At 48.7% G+C, this 16,156-nt stretch overlaps 2 protein-coding genes and 1 long non-coding RNA gene across 4 annotated transcripts; 2 read left to right on the top strand and 1 right to left on the bottom strand.

Moving 5' to 3' along the window:
• Window positions 1–5,714: 5,714 nt before the first annotated feature.
• UBL5 (ubiquitin like 5) lies at window positions 5,715–7,301 on the bottom strand. The gene is made up of 5 exons (XM_002921385.4): window positions 7,162–7,301; window positions 6,821–6,887; window positions 6,537–6,620; window positions 6,353–6,390; window positions 5,715–5,878 (listed from the first exon to the last, which is right to left on the bottom strand). The coding sequence occupies exons 2-5, from the start codon at window positions 6,874–6,876 to the stop codon at window positions 5,835–5,837; spliced, it is 222 nt and encodes a 73-aa protein (XP_002921431.1). The 5' UTR covers window positions 6,877–6,887; window positions 7,162–7,301; the 3' UTR covers window positions 5,715–5,834.
• A 55-nt stretch (window positions 7,302–7,356) lies between these two features.
• Window positions 7,357–8,909, top strand: LOC117801844. Its single transcript, XR_004624593.1, has 2 exons — window positions 7,357–7,494; window positions 7,735–8,909. It is a non-coding gene; the product is annotated as an uncharacterized LOC117801844 (long non-coding RNA).
• Window positions 8,910–11,034: 2,125 nt separating this feature from the next.
• On the top strand, window positions 11,035–14,777 carry FBXL12 (F-box and leucine rich repeat protein 12). 2 transcript variants are annotated; one of them, XM_002921386.4, is made up of 3 exons: window positions 11,036–11,379; window positions 11,498–11,570; window positions 13,310–14,774. In XM_002921386.4, the coding sequence occupies exons 1-3, from the start codon at window positions 11,294–11,296 to the stop codon at window positions 14,129–14,131; spliced, it is 981 nt and encodes a 326-aa protein (XP_002921432.1). In that variant the 5' UTR covers window positions 11,036–11,293; the 3' UTR covers window positions 14,132–14,774. The 2 variants fall into 2 exon arrangements, with proteins under 2 accessions (XP_019657496.1, XP_002921432.1); XM_019801937.2 differs by lacking the exon at window positions 11,498–11,570 and having other exon boundaries at window positions 11,035–11,379; window positions 13,310–14,777.
• The last annotated feature ends 1,379 nt before the right edge of the window (window positions 14,778–16,156 follow it).

The following is a 16,156-nucleotide window of genomic DNA, read 5'->3' as shown; positions in this document are numbered from 1 at the left end:
ATTAATAACTACCACTGGTAATTCAGGTGAAGGAGAAGTTGAGGAACATAAGTTTCAATATAACATTTTGATTTTTTTTTAGCACATACAATAATAATCATAACCATAATCTTTTTTTTAAAAGATTTTATTTATTTGAGACAGAGAAAGAGAGAGAGAGAGAGCACGCACGAGCAGGAGGAAGGGGCAGAGGGAGAGTGAGAGTGAGAAGCAGACTCCCTGCTGAGCAGGGAGCCAGATGTGGGACTCCATCCCAGGACTCTGGGATCATGACCTGAGCTGAAGGGATGTTTAACTGACTGAGCCAGCCAGGTGCCCCACAATTTTTTTTTAAAAGATGATTTTCAACTTAGCACAGAGTTGCAAAAATAGTGTAGATTTTTCATATACCCTTTACCTAGCCATCCCTTATATTGACATCTTACATAATAACAGAATGGAGGTGGGGCTCATGGCTGGCTCAGTTGGTGGAGCATGTGACTCTTAATCTTGGGGTTGTGAGTTCGTACCCCATATCCTGTGTAGAGATTGCTTAAAAATAAAGTCTTAAATAATAGAAGGGGGGGCGCCTGGGGGGCGCAGTCGTTAAGCATCTCCCTTTGGCTCAGGGCATGATCCCGGCATTCTGGGATCGAGCCCCACATCAGGCTCCTCCGCTATGAGCCTGCTTCTTCCTCTCCCACTCCCCCTGCTTGTGTTCCCTCTCTCGCTGGCTGTCTCTATCTCTGTCAAATAAATAAATAAATAAAATCTTTAAAAAAAAAATAGAAGAGAGGGGCGCCTGGGTGGCTCAGCTGTTAAGCGTCTGCCTTCCGCTCGGGTCATGATCCCAGCATCCTGGGATCGAGCCCCGCATTGGGCTCCCTGCTTGGCAGGAAGCCTGCTTTTCCCTCCTACACTCCCCTTGCTTGTGTTCCCTCTCACTGTCTCTGTCAAATAAATAAATAAAACCTCAAAAAAAAAAAAAAGTAATAGAACAGAAATTACCAGGGGTCATTTTTGTTCCCCTGGAGACATTTGGCAATGCCTTAAGACATTTTTGGGCGTCACAAATGGTGGGGAGGGAGATGCTACTGGCATTTACTGGGTACAGGCCAGCGATGTTGTTGAACATCCTACAATGTGCAGCAATCGCAACAAAGAATTATCCAGCCCCCATGTCAACGGCGCTAAAGCCGAGAAACCCTGCCATAGAATAATTATCAAACATTTGTAAATACTATTGGAAGTCAACATTAGTACAATATTATTAATTAGACTTTAGACTTTGGAAAAGAATTTCCCATTTTCCCACTAACATTCTTTTCATGTTCCAGGACACACATTGTCATTCTTAGTTTCCTCCAGTACATGACATCTTTTAGGTCTTTTCTTGTCTTTCATGACCTTTGATACTTTCAGAAAGGAGAATGTCCCTCATTCTGATGTTTTTGTCATGATAGGGTTTGTCTGATATTCTCATGATTTGATTGAGGTTACGTGTTATTGGGAAGGATATCACAGAGACAATGTGCCCTTCTCAGTGCATCATACCAGGTGATCAATGATGTGGCAATGTTTTACTTGTATGAAGGCATCTTTTACTGCATAGCAAATTACCTCACAAATTTAGTGGATTAGCATTTACTATTTCAGTTTCTACGGGTCAGGAATCCAGAAACAGTTTAGCTGGTGTCAGCGGGAATGGCGATGATCTCACCTGAAGGCTTAACTGGAGCAAGATCTACTGCCGAGCTCCTTCATGTGGTTGCTTGCAGGATTTAGTCGCTAAGGGGATCAGGGACTGAGGAACAGAGTTCCTCACTAGCTTTGGCTAGCGGCCTCTCCATGAGGCAGCTGGCTTTCATCAATGAGCAAGTGAGAAAGCAAGACAGCAAGCAAGACAGAAGGCACAGTCTCTTCACAACTTAATCTCAGAAGTGATATCCCATCACTTTTGTCATGTTCTATTTGTTAGAAGCTAGGTCTGGTCTATGCTGAAGAGGAAGGGATTACACAAGGATATGAATTCCAGGACAAGAGGATCATTAGAGACCAGCTTAGAGTCTGTCTCCCACACTCGTGATGTTATTAACTCTGATCACCTGGTTAAGTCAGTATCTAAACTTACTATTTTTCTCTTTGTAACAAACTTACGATTTTCCTCTTCCTCTTTATAAAGTTACTATTTTTCTCTTTTTGGGAGATACTTTGAGACTGTGCAAATATCTTACTTCTGCTTAAACTTTGCCCACCAATTTTAGCATCCATCAGTATTTCTTTGTCTACAGCAATTATTACTACGGTGATGCAGTGATTTCTTATTTCCCTCTTTCCTTCTACATTTAACTGCAATCCTTCTGTAATAAAGAATTGTCCCTTCTCCCCCATTTATTTATATATCCAATTATTTATTGATATGAGCATGGGCTCAAAGATATTTATTTTACTTTCTGATTAGAGTCCAATACTATTATTTGGTGGTTTGGGTTGTTCCAAATTTGACCACTGGGAGCCCTTTCACAGGTTGGCTTCTGTGCCCTTTTTAAAAAAAAAAAATTAATTAATTAATTAATTACACGGAAAGAGACAGTGAGAGAGGGAACACCAGCAGGGGAAGTGGGAGAGGGAGAAGCAGGCTTCCCGCTGAGCAGGAAGCCTGATGCGGGGCTCAATCCTAGGACCTGGGATCATGACCTGAGCCAAAGGCAGACGCTTAATGACTGAGCCACCCAGGCACCCCTTCTGTGCCCTTTCTACATGCTCTCATCCTTTCTCTTTGAGCAGTTCCTACTTCGTGGCACCACAAGATATTCCAGGCTCAGCTTGTATATCCTCTGTCCTAGTTCTGGAACTAATCATTTTTTTTTTAAAGATTTTATTTATTTACTTGACAGAGAGAGACAGCCAGCGAGAGAGGGAACACAAGCAGGGGGAGTGGGAGAGGAAGAAGCAGGCTCCCAGCAGAGGAGCCTGATGTGGGGCTCGATCCCAGAATGCCGGGATCACGCCCTGAGCCGAAGGCAGACGCTTAACGACTGTGCCACCCAGGCACCCCTGGAACTAATCATTTCTATAAGGCTTGGTTCCTTTCACTGGGGAATGGTATTTAGAAACCAAGATCTAGGTGCTGGGTATGCCCATTGCTACTGAGCTGTCACTGCTTCTGGTCCAAGTGGATAAAGAAGGAAATATAAACATACATATCTGCATTTCTGCATGTCTGTATACATATTAAACTAAAAACATGAGTCCATACTGATGCCTCCAGTTCTAATCCAGTCTCACAGGGTTTATTCTAGCTACCTCATTTCATCCCACATTGTTTTATTTGTAACTTCTTCCTCTAGCAGTGAGAAATCTGGCTCTTACTATCTACAACATTTCTACCCATTCGTTCAACTGTGTGTGTGTACGATTACATATGTACAAAAGTAGTTCCAGAATCGCTCAATCATAATGCTGTGAGGAATACATTTAACTAGAGTACAGGGTTTGTGTATAAATCTTTTTTTAGCCTTACAGTAGCTAAAATACTTTTTCCAAAGTTACTTAGGTTAGCTCCTTTCTTCTCAACCCCTTTTTGGTGTGGTCATGTGATTCACTTGTAATACAGGCAGATTCATTTGACAGCCTGCCTTCCATCTTTCTTCCTACATCCTGGTTGACACACGCAAAGTCCTTCATCTACCACCACAGTTCTACACACGGGAGTTCCATCATCATAAAAATCCCTCCATGCTTCCTTTTTATGTAAAAAAAAGCAAAACAAGCAAGTATCAATAAACTAATGAAAAGGAATGAGATAATTTATATGGAAAGGGGAAAAATAAAGCATAAAAAAGCAAGCTACTGGGGTGCCTGGCTGGCTTGGTTGGTGGAGAATGTGGTTTGATCTTGAGGTCATGAGTTCGAGTCCCACACTGGGCACGGACCCTACTTAAAACAAAAAAGCACCGAATAGTATATATTACAGAATGCATAATTATCCCAATTGTATAAAAATTATAGGTTGTATTTTAGAAAATTTCTGGATTTATTCAAATATGTTAAAAATTCCCACTGGTGGAAGGGGTGCTGTCAGTAAGAAACTTATTTTTTAACAAAACATTTGGATTGTTTTACAAGCAGATAGTAGCATGGTCATTTTTTAAAAATAAAAATGAAGTTTCTATAAATGTATTGGAAAAGACCTGACTTCACAAGAGAGAATGGGACAAGAGTTTTACTTTCGGCCTGTACTTTTCTATGCTGATTTGAAATTAACAAGTAACCACCTTGTCAAGGTTGTGGTGTATTAAAAAAAAAATCTTGTTGGGTTTATTTTTAAATAGACAAACATGGGGGGAGACAGCTCTAAGAGGAGGAAGAGCAAGGTATCAGAAACAGACATTTCTTTTTTTTTTTTTTTTAAAGATTTTATTTATTTATTTGACAGAGAGAGACAGCCCGTGAGAGAGGGAACACAAGCAGGGGGAGTGGGAGAGGAAGAAGCAGGCTCCTAGCAGAGAAACCTAATGTGGGGCTCGATCCCAGAATGCCGGGATCATGCCCTGAGCCGAAGGGAGACGCTTAACGACTGCGCCACCCAGGCGCCCCAGGAAACAGACATTTCTGACATTAGGAGGGAGCTGAGTCCTAAGGACAGAAGGGAAGCCAAGAGGACAGGTAGGGAGGCGTCTAATGGAGACCAAGGAAAGATCAACCTCCATGAACTATAGGCCAGCAGCACCCTAGGCAACTGGCAAGTCCACTTCCCAAGAAGCTTGGTAGTGAAATGAAGGCAGAAGACTGGGTGGAGCTTAGGGGCAAAGGAAGGAGCAGTAGGCTAGACTTGAACATGTTAATGTACTGCAGGAAATCAGCCAGGTCAATACAATAGAAGGGAAAAGGGATGGGGCAAGTTTCTGGGTGAAGCTCCTCAGAAAGGCTCCAGAATGCAGCCCTGGGGAAAGGCCAATATCAACCCTGGGATCTGTGGCCTGGGATCTGTGGCCACGGGATCTGTGGCCACGGGAACACAGTTGGGGTGTTTGGTGTCCTGTCTACTCCTACCTGGGTGAAGGCTGGTGAAAGCTTAAAACACTTTGTGCCGGACACCCTGCTGTTTTAACTGCATTATCTCATTGAGATGTGGTGCCATCACAGTGCTCCTTTTTACAGTAGGAAACCGAGGATCAAAGAGGCTGGCTTCCCCAAATCCTACCACTAATGACCAAAGTTCAGCCTATGCCACACTGTCTCACTCTGTCCACTAAGACTTCAAAAGTCCAGGAACTGTGGATGCTTAACCATGCTTTGGCTCATCTACATTTCACAACATGGCAATGAAGTAAACACTATCAGTTCCAGTTTGGATAAGGAAACGAAGGCGCAGAGAAGTTAATTACCCTGCTGAGAATCACTATCAGTGGCAGAACTGGGACTCCAACCACAGTCAGTCTGAATCCAGAACCTGTATTCCTAACTACTGTATCTACTGTCCTTACCCAGGCACCCCTTGGTCTACTAGGATGACAATAATTCCATGATCGCTTGACCTTCACAGACCCATGGCAAATCCCAGAGCTGTGGGCGGGCTTCCATTCAGGCTCCCAGGCTGCTGGCTTACTCTTTCCTCATCAATCCAGTTGATCCTGAGCTCTTACTGAGCAGCTAGGTACTGAGAGTATAGTGACAACCAGATGTCAACCCTCCCCAATTAGATAAGGCCTCACTCAAAGATGACAATGAAGCAACTTCTAAGATTTTATTAACATGAGTTTTTAAAAACAAGCATCCATACCAGTGTGGGGGTGAGGGTGGGAGAGGAGGGGAGGACAAGGTAGGGCACGACAGGGGGAAGGAATTCTGCTCTACTGGTAATAAAGCTCCAGGTTCATCCCATCATGGATTTCATCTGAAGTAAAGATGTTAAGAAATTCTCACTGTGGCCTCCATCTCCACCCCTCTCATCTTGCACAGGTAGGTCAGGGTGGCCTGAGGGCTCCACCCAGGGCCAAGGAAGCCATTTGGAACTGGGTCATTTTGATTTGGAAAGAATCCCCCCCCCCCAAAAAAAAGGTCATGCTCCCTTTGCACAACAGACTTGCCTGAGTCTCACTCCACCCTGACCTCCTGTCCACACTCAGGTAAAATTCAGTAATATATATTTTGACCTTAAAGCGTCTTCTAAGCCAAGTCAAAGTATTTCACCAACCACCCTCATCCCCCAACAAAACAATTACATGGCTCCCATTTTCTAAATGCTTACCATGTGCTGCATACTAAGTTAAACACTTACGTGCCAAATCTCATACAGACTCCCAGCACTGAACAAAGAGAACCAAGTCTGGTATGTAAACCCTTCCTCAAGACGTCACACAAAGGATACAGTCCCCCAGAGTCACATGGTCCTTAAAAATCGTGTACCTGTGGGATAGAAACCTTTTAAAAAGAAGTCTAAGGCGGCTTTTCATCCTGGAGGCAAGCTGAGGAAGCTCTGCCTAAGCCTGCAGGGCTCCCGAACCCAAACCTGACATAGTCCTGTCCAGCCCCCAGCTCTACACTGCACTCACCACTTCTTCAGGACGATCTTGTTCCAACGGGTGCCAGTTTGGGCTGCGATCAGCTTCTTAAGGTCCCCGATGGTGTCATCAGTGCTGGGCGCAGGCGAGTTAAGGAAAATGGAAGGGAGAGGTAGAACGTGGAAGAGGACATTCCAAGGCTGAATGCACTCTGCCAGGACCCCAACTGCCCCCTCTCCCGGCTTTAACGAAAGTCACCCTACAACACAGACTGGGTTGCCTGGCTCATGCCAAGCACCCCCAGGAACCACTGCCTCTCGGCCGCTGGTGGATACTTGCACTTAACGCGGACCTTCTTACCTAGACGGTCATTGCAAACAACCTCGATCATCCTGTCTGGAGCTACACACGGCGTGGGGTGGAAGGCAGCACAGTCAGGACTTCAGGGGTCTCCCAGGATCCAAGACCCCGCGTTTGAGTCTTATGTTTACCCCTCAACCTCCCAGATCCGCATCCTTCCGGGCCGCAACTCCCAGGACCGCGGACCCCAGGCAGCCGCGCCTCCCCCCTCACGTCGCCTGAAGGCCCCGCCTCAACTCTCGCAGGCGCGCACACCCTTGATGGCCGGGTCCCATCACTTTTCCCCGACTCCAGACCTCTCTACCCGGCCCCTCACCTCGAAACGCCTGGAACCAGGCGACGCCACAACCTCCTCGCTCGAGGCGGAACCTGGGTCAGAGTGGACTCGAAAAGCCGGAAGCGGAAGTGAACAACCGGAAGTCCCGGCTCCCGGCTCCCGGCTCCCGGCTCCCGGCTCCCGGCTCCCGGCTCCCGGCTCCACGCCCCTCCGACTTCTTTCCGGACCAAGACCAGGATGGGCTTGCGGATTCCAGGCGTGGCTTCGGGGTACCGAATTTGGGCAGGGGATTCCCGCCCATCGGTGCGTGGGGCCAAGTTGGGATCCCGGTCTGTGCGTGGCCGGGGAAGGGGCGTGAAAGGAAAGTCAGAGGTGAGGGGCCGGCGCTCATTCCGTTGGAAGCTGTTGGTTGAGGTCCCTTAGATGTGGGGAGATGTCTTGTGTGGGGTTTGGTAGAAACATCAGGGGAGCCTGGGGACGTCCCGTGGTGGGTAGTGACTTCCTGTTTCTGAGCTCGACGAAGCCTCTTAGTTGAGCCTCTTAGCCACAGGGCTGTGGGGAGCCTGGGTCGAGTCGTGCAGTCATCTCGTCTGGCCCCCTACCTTCATTCAGGGCCGGGCCTTGGAAGCGTTTTGCTCACCCTTCCGCTTTGCCTATCGCTCCTGACCCCCCGGGACACCTGGGCGCAGACTACAGTCAATAAGCAGGGGAGCCGGCTGATCTCGTCCTGGATCCCCGTACTTATTAGAATAGTTGCACGCCAGCCAGCATCACAGGCAAGTAAACTGGAAACGGCACCAGTGCAAAATCACCCAGGTTTGCGTCTTCAAGGAAGATCGCCGCTGCCCGGCAGGGAGCACCTTGTACCAGATCTCAACCTTGCCTTTCAGTCCCAAAGCAGCCCCTCGACTAGTCTAGTTCTCCAGAGCTGGTGGGACAGGAGGCACCCCTCTCTAAGTTCAACCAAACAGCTGCCAGTGGAACCAGTCAGCTGTTCTCTCTCAACAGACAGGATTTTCCCGGTTTGGTGAGCCTAAAGGGATTCGCTCTGAAAATGAGCCACCACTTCTGATTTGCCCAATCCACCTTCTCAAACTGGGTTGTGAGATTTGGTGGAAGACATGAGGGGCCATCCTGTGGAAAGGGCAGATGCTCTGTGACCCTTTGGGGGCTGATCTGACTTAAGGGAGCTGGCCCAAGAGGGCCTACCACAAACACTGGGCTCAGGGACCTTCCTGCTCAGAACTTTGACCTGTCATTCCCCTGAGAGTTCTGAGTGTGCTTGAGAGAGCAGGGAATCTGAATAGAAAACTTACTTAGGTTGGAGACACAGTCTTTGAATTTGCACAGATGAGTGAAAAACCCACCCTCACCCCTTCATATTAAACTGTATGATCTCAAACAAGACAGTTACCCTCTCTGATTGTTATTTTCCTCATCTATGGAAATGGGATTCCCACCCTATGATTATAGCAAGGATTGGTCTCGGACCAGCTTCTGATGGTTCCTTAAGAATTTACACAAGAACAGATGGGGCAAGAGGGGAGGTTGGAAGGTCAAAGGTGAGCTGAGGGGACTGATGTGCCCAAGGAAGTTTGGAAGGAGCACATCATTGCATTCACAGAATTACAGTGTCACACAAGATGGTGGTGGTGGTTACCACTAGATGGTGGAATTGCTGATTCTCCTGTTCCTCTGGCACTTTTTGGTGTTTTCCCAGATTATCCACAATGAACATATATTACTCTTGTAATGGGGGGGGAGTAAATGTTACTTTTTTAAAACAAGAAGTTCTAATTTCTCAATGATTTAGAGTTACAGGCTGGGGAGTGGGGATCGGAAAGGAGTAGGGGGTGGGGCTGAAAGAGGATGAGAGTAAGTCTGGGATTGTTGGGGGTTTGGGCTTCAATGAGAGGTGGTGGGGATCCACTAGGGGGCTGCCAACCCCAGGTGGGCTAAACCATCCTGAGGTGGGTAGTGGGCAATGGGAAGTCCCAGGAGTAGGCTGCCACTGCTGCATGGACTCCTTCTACCCCAGATTTAGGTGAGAGAGGGAGGGGCCTCAGGAGATATGACACCTTATTCGACAGAGATAGAGACAGCCAGCGAGAGAGGGAACACAAGCAGGGGGAGTGGGAGAGGAAGAAGCAGGCTCACAGCAGAGGAGCCTGATGTGGGGCTCAATCCCATAACACCGGGATCACGCCCTGAGCCGAAGGCAGACGCTTAACCGCTCTGCCACCCAGGCGCCCCTCTTCATCTTTTTTAATCTGATAGATGAAAGCCCTGGTGTTTCCTTTTTGTTTATGGATAAGAACAAGCATACAGATGTATTTTTTTTAGCTTTATTGAGGTATAGTTGATACACAAAAATCGCGCACATTTAATGTATACATCTTAATGAGTTTTGCATTTCTTTTTAAGACAGTTTTCAACATCTCCAATTCCTACCTCTGTGTGTGTGTGTGTGTGTGTGTGTGTGTGTGTGTACTGAAAACATTTACTGCCGATATACGCTCTTGGGGGTGTGATTTAGCAAAACCTCGAAATTAAACTTCACATGTCCTTTGACCCATCAGACCGGTTCCTGGTTTATTTATCCGATAGAAAAAACATGTAAGAGGGACACCTGGGTGGCTTAGTTGGTTAAGCGTCTGCCTTCGACTCAGGTCATGATCCCAGGATCCTGGGATCAAGTCATGCATGGAGCTCCTTGCTCAGCGGGAAGCCTGCTTCTCCCTCTGCCTGGCACCTCCCCTGCTTGTGCTCTCTCTCTCCTCTGACAAATAAATAAAGTTTTTTAAAAAAGAAAAAAATGCAAGATATATATAGATAGATACATCTATATACATATATTTCTATTTATCCAATAGAAAAAACATGTGAGAGAGATACCTATAAAATATATATAAATGCTTATATATGTATATATATAAATGCTTAGCTCAAATATTGTTTGGGTAACAAATCTGGGAACGACTTGAATACTCATCAATACAGGAATGTTGAATAAATTTCACTGTTTTTATTGATAATTTTTTAATGAATTGCTAATTTAAAAATGAGTGATGGGGTGCCTTGCTGGCTCAGTCTGTGCAGCATGCGACCCTTGATCTTGGGGTTGTGAGTTCCAGCCCTGTGTTGGGCATAGAGATTACTTGAAAATAAAATCTTAAAAAAAAAAGATGATATGGGGCGCCTGACTGGCTCAGTGGGTAGAGTATGCGACTCTTGATCTCCAAGTTGTAAGTTCAAGACCCAATTTGGGCGTAGAGATTACTTAAAAATAAAAGCCTTTAAAAGCAAATGGGCGATATATATCTGGTGGGAGTGTCACCTCAGCCTCTAAGGAGAACAATTTGGCTCTACCAAAACGAAAAATTGAACACGCCCTTTGTTAAGCTATTTTGGTTCTACAAATTTATTCTTGTTCATAGGCATCAAAAAGCGTTAGTAAGAAAGTTAGGGCCTCGCTCTCTCAGGACAACCGCTGCTTGACCCCAGGCAGCGCTGCTCTTAGGGAGCCTTCCGGGCTGGGTCGGGGGTCTGCAGCCCCGCCCTCCCAACGCTTGGCGCTCTCAGGGCCTGTCACCCCCCCCAGGCCCGCCCCCGGGCTGCTCGTCACCGCCCTTGGCCCCGCCCCACGAGCCTCCGCCCCGCCCTTGGCCCCGCCCCCAGCACAGGCCAGCCCTTAACCCCGCCCCACGAGCCCTGTCCCGGCCCTTAGCCCCACCCTCAGCCTCGTCCCAACCCTTAGTCCCGCTCCCCGGCCTCGTCGTCGATCCAAACACGTCCCCGGGTCTCCCGTCACCGCCCCGGGGCCCCTCGTCACCGCCCCAGCCGCGCCTTCCGGGCTTGGTCCGAGCCCCAGCCCCGCCCCCAGCCTCGTCTGCGCCCCCTAACCCCGCCTCCGGGTCGCGTCAGAGCCTCAGCCACGCCTTCCGTGCTTGGGCTTGGTCCCCAGTCCCATCCTCCGCGCTCCATCCTCTGCGCCGGCGGGCGTGTTGCCGGGACCCAACCATGTCACCGCAAGAGGAAAGCTGAAACTGTCCTCCCGCCGTCGGAGGTGGCTGCCACCGCCCTGACGGCACCTTCCCGCCACCCGCTGGCGCCCCCGGAGCGAGATCCCGAATCCCCTCAGCCGCAAGCGGAAGTGCGTGTCGGTCGGATCATGGCGACTTTGGCAGACCTGCCGGACTCAGTCCTGTTGGAGATCTTCTCCTACCTCCCGGTCCGGGACCGGATCCGCATCTCCAGGTGCGGCCCCGCCCCGCGGGGGGGGTGGAAAGGTCGGGTCGGGGTGGGACTCACCCTGAGGTGCGGATCCGGTCCCCGCGGGGCCGGGGTTGTTCTAACGGCGGGTCCCCTCCCCCAGGGTTTGTCACCGATGGAAGAGGCTGGTGGACGACCGGTGGCTCTGGCGACATGTCGACCTGACGCTGTACACGGTACGCGGGGCCGACGGGGCGGGCCTGGGCCGCGGTCGGGTGTCTGGGCCGCGAGCCCCACCCCCTCGCTCCCTGGATTTCGAGCTTGGCAGTTCCGGGCGCTTCCCCGCACTGTCACTTACCTGAGTTGCTTATATTATCTATTAATGAGTTTTCCTGGCGAAATCATTTTTCAGATTCAACTTAATTTCCAGAATTTATTTCCTGAGTAGTGCAACAGAACCTTTCCCACTTTTTCCCATTTGCATCGTATTTATTTTTGTTGTTTTAGTATGAACTATTGCAAATATCTATAGAAATGTGTAGAGGGTAATATCTGAAACAACTATGTACTCATCACCTAGATTTACCCCATTTTGACCTTTGGTCATTTTTGCTGCAGATTATGTGAAACAGACATGCAAAGGTTTATGTATACATGTATGCACACAATATTTATAGATATATTCGTTCCTTTTTTTGAAACCGCCCTCAGAGGTAACCACTATTATAAAATGGATTTGTAGTCTTCCGATCACTTTTTTATTTCCTGTATGAGTACCAAGAAGCAATATAAAGTTTTGTTAATGTGTTTCTCAAATTTAAATAATGGTATTCTATTTAGGTAATTAAATGCTATTTATTGTATATATACCCACAACTAGCTTTATTCACGCAACATTGCTTTTGATATTTATTTTAATTGAAACGTAATTCTAGTTTGTTTCTTTTAACTTGGTTTTTTTTTTTTTTTAAGATTTTATTTATTTATTTGACAGAGACAGCCAGCGAGAGAGGGAACACAGGCAGGGGGAGTGGGAGAGGAAGAAGCAGGCTCCTAGCGGAGGAGCATGATGTGGGGCTCAATCCCAGAACGCTGGGATCACGCCCTGAGCCAAAGGCAGACGCTTAACGACTGCGCCACCCAGGCGCCCCTGTTTCTTTTAACTTGTTAAATAAATATACCACAATTTATCTATTTTTCTGTTGACAGACATTTAGTTATTTCCAGCTTTTTACTATTAGAAACAGTATTATAAAGGAGTGTCTCAAACTTACCTGTGTATATGAATCACCCAAGGATCTTGTTAAAATGCTGATTCTGATTCATTTAAATGGATGGGGCCCCAGATTCTGAATTTCTAGCAACCTCCCAGGTTTTATGCTATGCACCAATTTTACACTCTGCAGTTTCTTTTTTTCTTTTAAAGGTAAAATGTGCCTATGTTAAAATGTACAGTGCTTCCAGTTACATTTTGTTTGTTTTCTAGTAATTAACTTTCCAGGGTTAATATTCGCAGCTTTCGCCATTACCAGGTTGTGATGATGGTGATGATGATGATGGTTTTTTAACATAGGTGTAACTTACTCTAGGCAGTTCTAGCCTTTTTCAGCTTGGTTTTGTGTTGCTTATTTCGACTGGCAGTGGTCATTAAGAAAGGGATAAAATATGCTGGTGAGTCGCTTTGCTTTCTTACTTACTCCAGATTACGAGAATCCGCTCTTGTGCTGAAGACAGATCTATTCTGGTCTTCTCTTTTCCCTCATGGCTTTTGCTCAAACCAGAAATCAGAATGAATGGGTTATATTGTGTTGTTGCTTCTGGGGAGGTGCAGGGTCAGATGAGCCTGGCAGGGGAAGGGCAGAAGCCCAGGGGAGCACTGGAGCCCCGCTGGGGCTCTTTTGTCTCCAGGCAGGCAGGGGCCTTGGAATATTCTCCATATCTCTCACCCTGTCACCCCCATCTCTGGCTCTTACAGATGCGGCCTAAAGTCATGTGGCACCTCCTTCGCCGGTACATGGCATCCCGGCTCCATTCCCTGCGGATGGGTGGCTACCTGTTCTCAGGCTCCCAGGCCCCCCAGTTGTCCCCCGCCTTGATGAGGGCCCTGGGCCAGAAGTGCCCCAACCTGAAGCGCCTCTGCCTGCACGTGGCCGACCTGAGCATGGTGCCCATCACCAGCCTGCCCTGCACCCTGAGGACCCTGGAGCTGCACAGCTGTGAGATCTCCATGGCCTGGCTCCTCAAGGAGCAGGACCCCACCGTGCTGCCCTTGCTGGAGTGCATTGTGCTGGACCGTGTCCCTGCCTTCCGAGACGAGCATCTGCAGGGCCTGACACGCTTTCGCGCCCTGCGGTCATTGGTGCTCGGTGGCACCTACCGCGTGACAGAGACAGGGCTGGATGCGGGCCTCCAGGAGCTAAGCTACCTGCAGAGGCTGGAGGTGCTAGGCTGCACCCTCTCGGCCGACAGCACCCTCCTGGCCATCAGCCGCCGCCTCCGAGATGTGCGGAAGATCCGGCTGACCGTGAGGGGCCTCTCTGCCCCTGGCCTGTCGGTCTTGGAGGGCATGCCTGCCCTGGAGAGTCTGTGCTTGCTAGGTCCTCTCATCACCCCAGAAATGCCTTCCCCGGCTGAAATCCTCTCCTCCTGCCTTGCCATGCCCAAGCTCAGGGTCCTTGAGCTACAGGGACTAGGGTGGGAGGGTCAGGAGGCTGAGAGGATCCTGTGTAGGGGGCTGCCCCACTGTATGGTCATCGTCAGGGCCTGCCCTAAAGAGTCCATGGACTGGTGGATGTGACCACCACCCATCCATCTTAGCTTTCATTGGGGAGCCCCACACCCTGTGAATGGCACTTGCAGAGGGCCTGTAGTTGGGCTGACAGGGTCTGAAAGTCACAGGTAGAGAGAACTGAGGCCTTGGGGCCTCCAGACAATTGGAATCCCTGTTTGCCAATTCTTTGGCCTCCATGACATCAACCAGCCTCCTGGAGGGCCTGTCCCCACATCTGGAAATGGGGAAGATCATAGCTACCTCATGGTTACGTTGAAAAGCCTTAACTCTTTACCAGCCCTGGGCCGAAAATTCCTTGATGAAGGGTTGTTCTCAGGAACAGGATGGATGCAGAAGGGTGGGGTTAGGAGTTAGGGGGACCTGAGAGGCCAAGGCCCCTTAGGAGGCCTGGAAAGACTGTCTATGCATGTGCACTCACACACAGACACACCATTGATAGACCTACTTGCACACGAGGGACATGGTGAGAAAGCCAAGTAAGACTTAGGCTTTGATGATCAAAAGTGTTAATGAAGGTTCTAAGTTGTATTTTCTATACTTGGTATTCTGTATTTTCCAATTTTTCCACAATATGTATTATTTTGCTATTAAAGAAAATAATTTTTTTTTTCAAAAAAGCATTTGGTTTCGTATTCAATAAACATTTCTTGAGTGCCCGCTCTATCACAGGCTGTGTTCTAAAGTCCTGGGGCCGCAGCAGTGAACAAAGCAAACCCTGAGTAGAAGGCAGGGCCATCAACAGGTGAACGCATTGATGGAATAGTTTTAGAGACAATAGTCCAGGTTTTTGTGATGGAGGTACCCATGTCTGGTGGAGTGGGCGGGATGAGCCGCTCAAGTTTGGAGACCTGAGAGGTGATGAGGAACCCACTCTGGGATGTGCTGGGGAAAGAGAAAAGACCAAGACACTGAGATGGGGATGACCTTGACATTTTTGAGGATCAGGAAGAACCCTGTGTCTGAGGGAACAAGAGGTGAGCAATAGAAAGTGAAGTCAGACAGTTGATGGGGTGAGGTTGGAGGGTCCTCACAGGTGGCACAAGTTTTGGGAGTTCAGTACGTCTCGACTTTCCCTGCCTGCTGAGTCTGAGCCACTTGAAAGAAGCAGGTGGCCGGCAGATAGTGATCAGGAGCGCCCGCCCTTGCGACTGATCTGAGCTGGGGAGGAGGGTGTGTGTGACTCCACAGGTTCCCCACCTGCCCACCAGCCCAGCCCGCCTGCTCTGGGGTGGGCAGAGCCAGAAGAGAAAACTGCTGAGCTGGGACCCTTGGTTCTTTGCTCCAAGCTCACTTACCAGAGGACCTGGGTGTCTCTCCCATATTTTCCCACTAGCAGGTGGAGCAGAAATTCCCCAGCAGGCCACATGAGCACTATGATACGAGTACTCCCCCAGTGTAGCCATGGTTAGGGTGTGCTTGTCCCATGCCGTGATCCAACCCGGCAGCTCCAGTCCAGGGCACCTGGGGGACTAGACTGATCAGGCTGGGGTGTTGGGACTGGAGAAGTCTCAGGCCGGGGAAAGAGATCTGTTTAAAGTGTGTCTGGAGACATGAGGTCTGTTGTGGTGAGCATGATAGAGTGGCCAACCCCAGTCTTATGCTGGGCTCTGCTGGTGATCCTGGAGTAGGCGGCTGATGCCCCACCTGGGGCAGCTTGAGGAAGAAAAAGGTTTCCTTCCCTTTTTCTTGCTTTGGAGCAGCAGGCATGAAATTGGAGGCAGTGGTAAACATGGAAGTGTTTAACGGCCAGCGCTAGCAAGTAGTGATGGGGCGTGGGAGCCCTAATTTGTAGTGTTTGCCCATGTCTGTGGTGTAAGTATCCCATCATGGCTGGTTTCAAGCTACCGACAGTCTAACAACTGACTCACAAAATTCCTGCAAGTTTAGCAATTGGCCCTCCTGAGCTGGCATGAGCTGGTGTCAGCATGCGCCTGGTTGGTGTGTCTTTCTTCCAGGCTCAACCTACTTTAGTGACCTCTTCCCTGAGCTTATCTCTGAGGGGTGGTAGGGTTATGGGACATAAGACAGAGC

This window comes from Ailuropoda melanoleuca, chromosome 4, assembly GCF_002007445.2.
Source record: "Ailuropoda melanoleuca isolate Jingjing chromosome 4, ASM200744v2, whole genome shotgun sequence".
NCBI classification, from domain to species: Eukaryota; Metazoa; Chordata; class Mammalia; order Carnivora; family Ursidae; genus Ailuropoda; species Ailuropoda melanoleuca.
This window is presented reverse-complemented; position numbering and strand designations above follow the sequence as displayed.

Coding starts and splice junctions, on each gene's coding strand:
- FBXL12 (XM_002921386.4), top strand. CDS start 11,294: ATGGCGACTTTGGCAGACCTGCCGGACTCAGTCCTGTTGGAGATCTTC. Junction 11,380..11,497: donor GACCGGATCCGCATCTCCAG/GTGCGGCCCCGC, acceptor CCCCTCCCCCAG/GGTTTGTCACCGATGGAAGA. Junction 11,571..13,309: donor TCGACCTGACGCTGTACACG/GTACGCGGGGCC, acceptor TGGCTCTTACAG/ATGCGGCCTAAAGTCATGTG.
- UBL5 (XM_002921385.4), bottom strand. CDS start 6,876: ATGATCGAGGTTGTTTGCAATGACCGTCTAGGTAAGAAGGTCCGCGTT. Junction 6,621..6,820: donor AAGGTCCGCGTTAAGTGCAA/GTATCCACCAGC, acceptor GCCTGCGCCCAG/CACTGATGACACCATCGGGG. Junction 5,879..6,352: donor CCATGTGACTCTGGGGGACT/GTATCCTTTGTG, acceptor TCTTTACTTCAG/ATGAAATCCATGATGGGATG.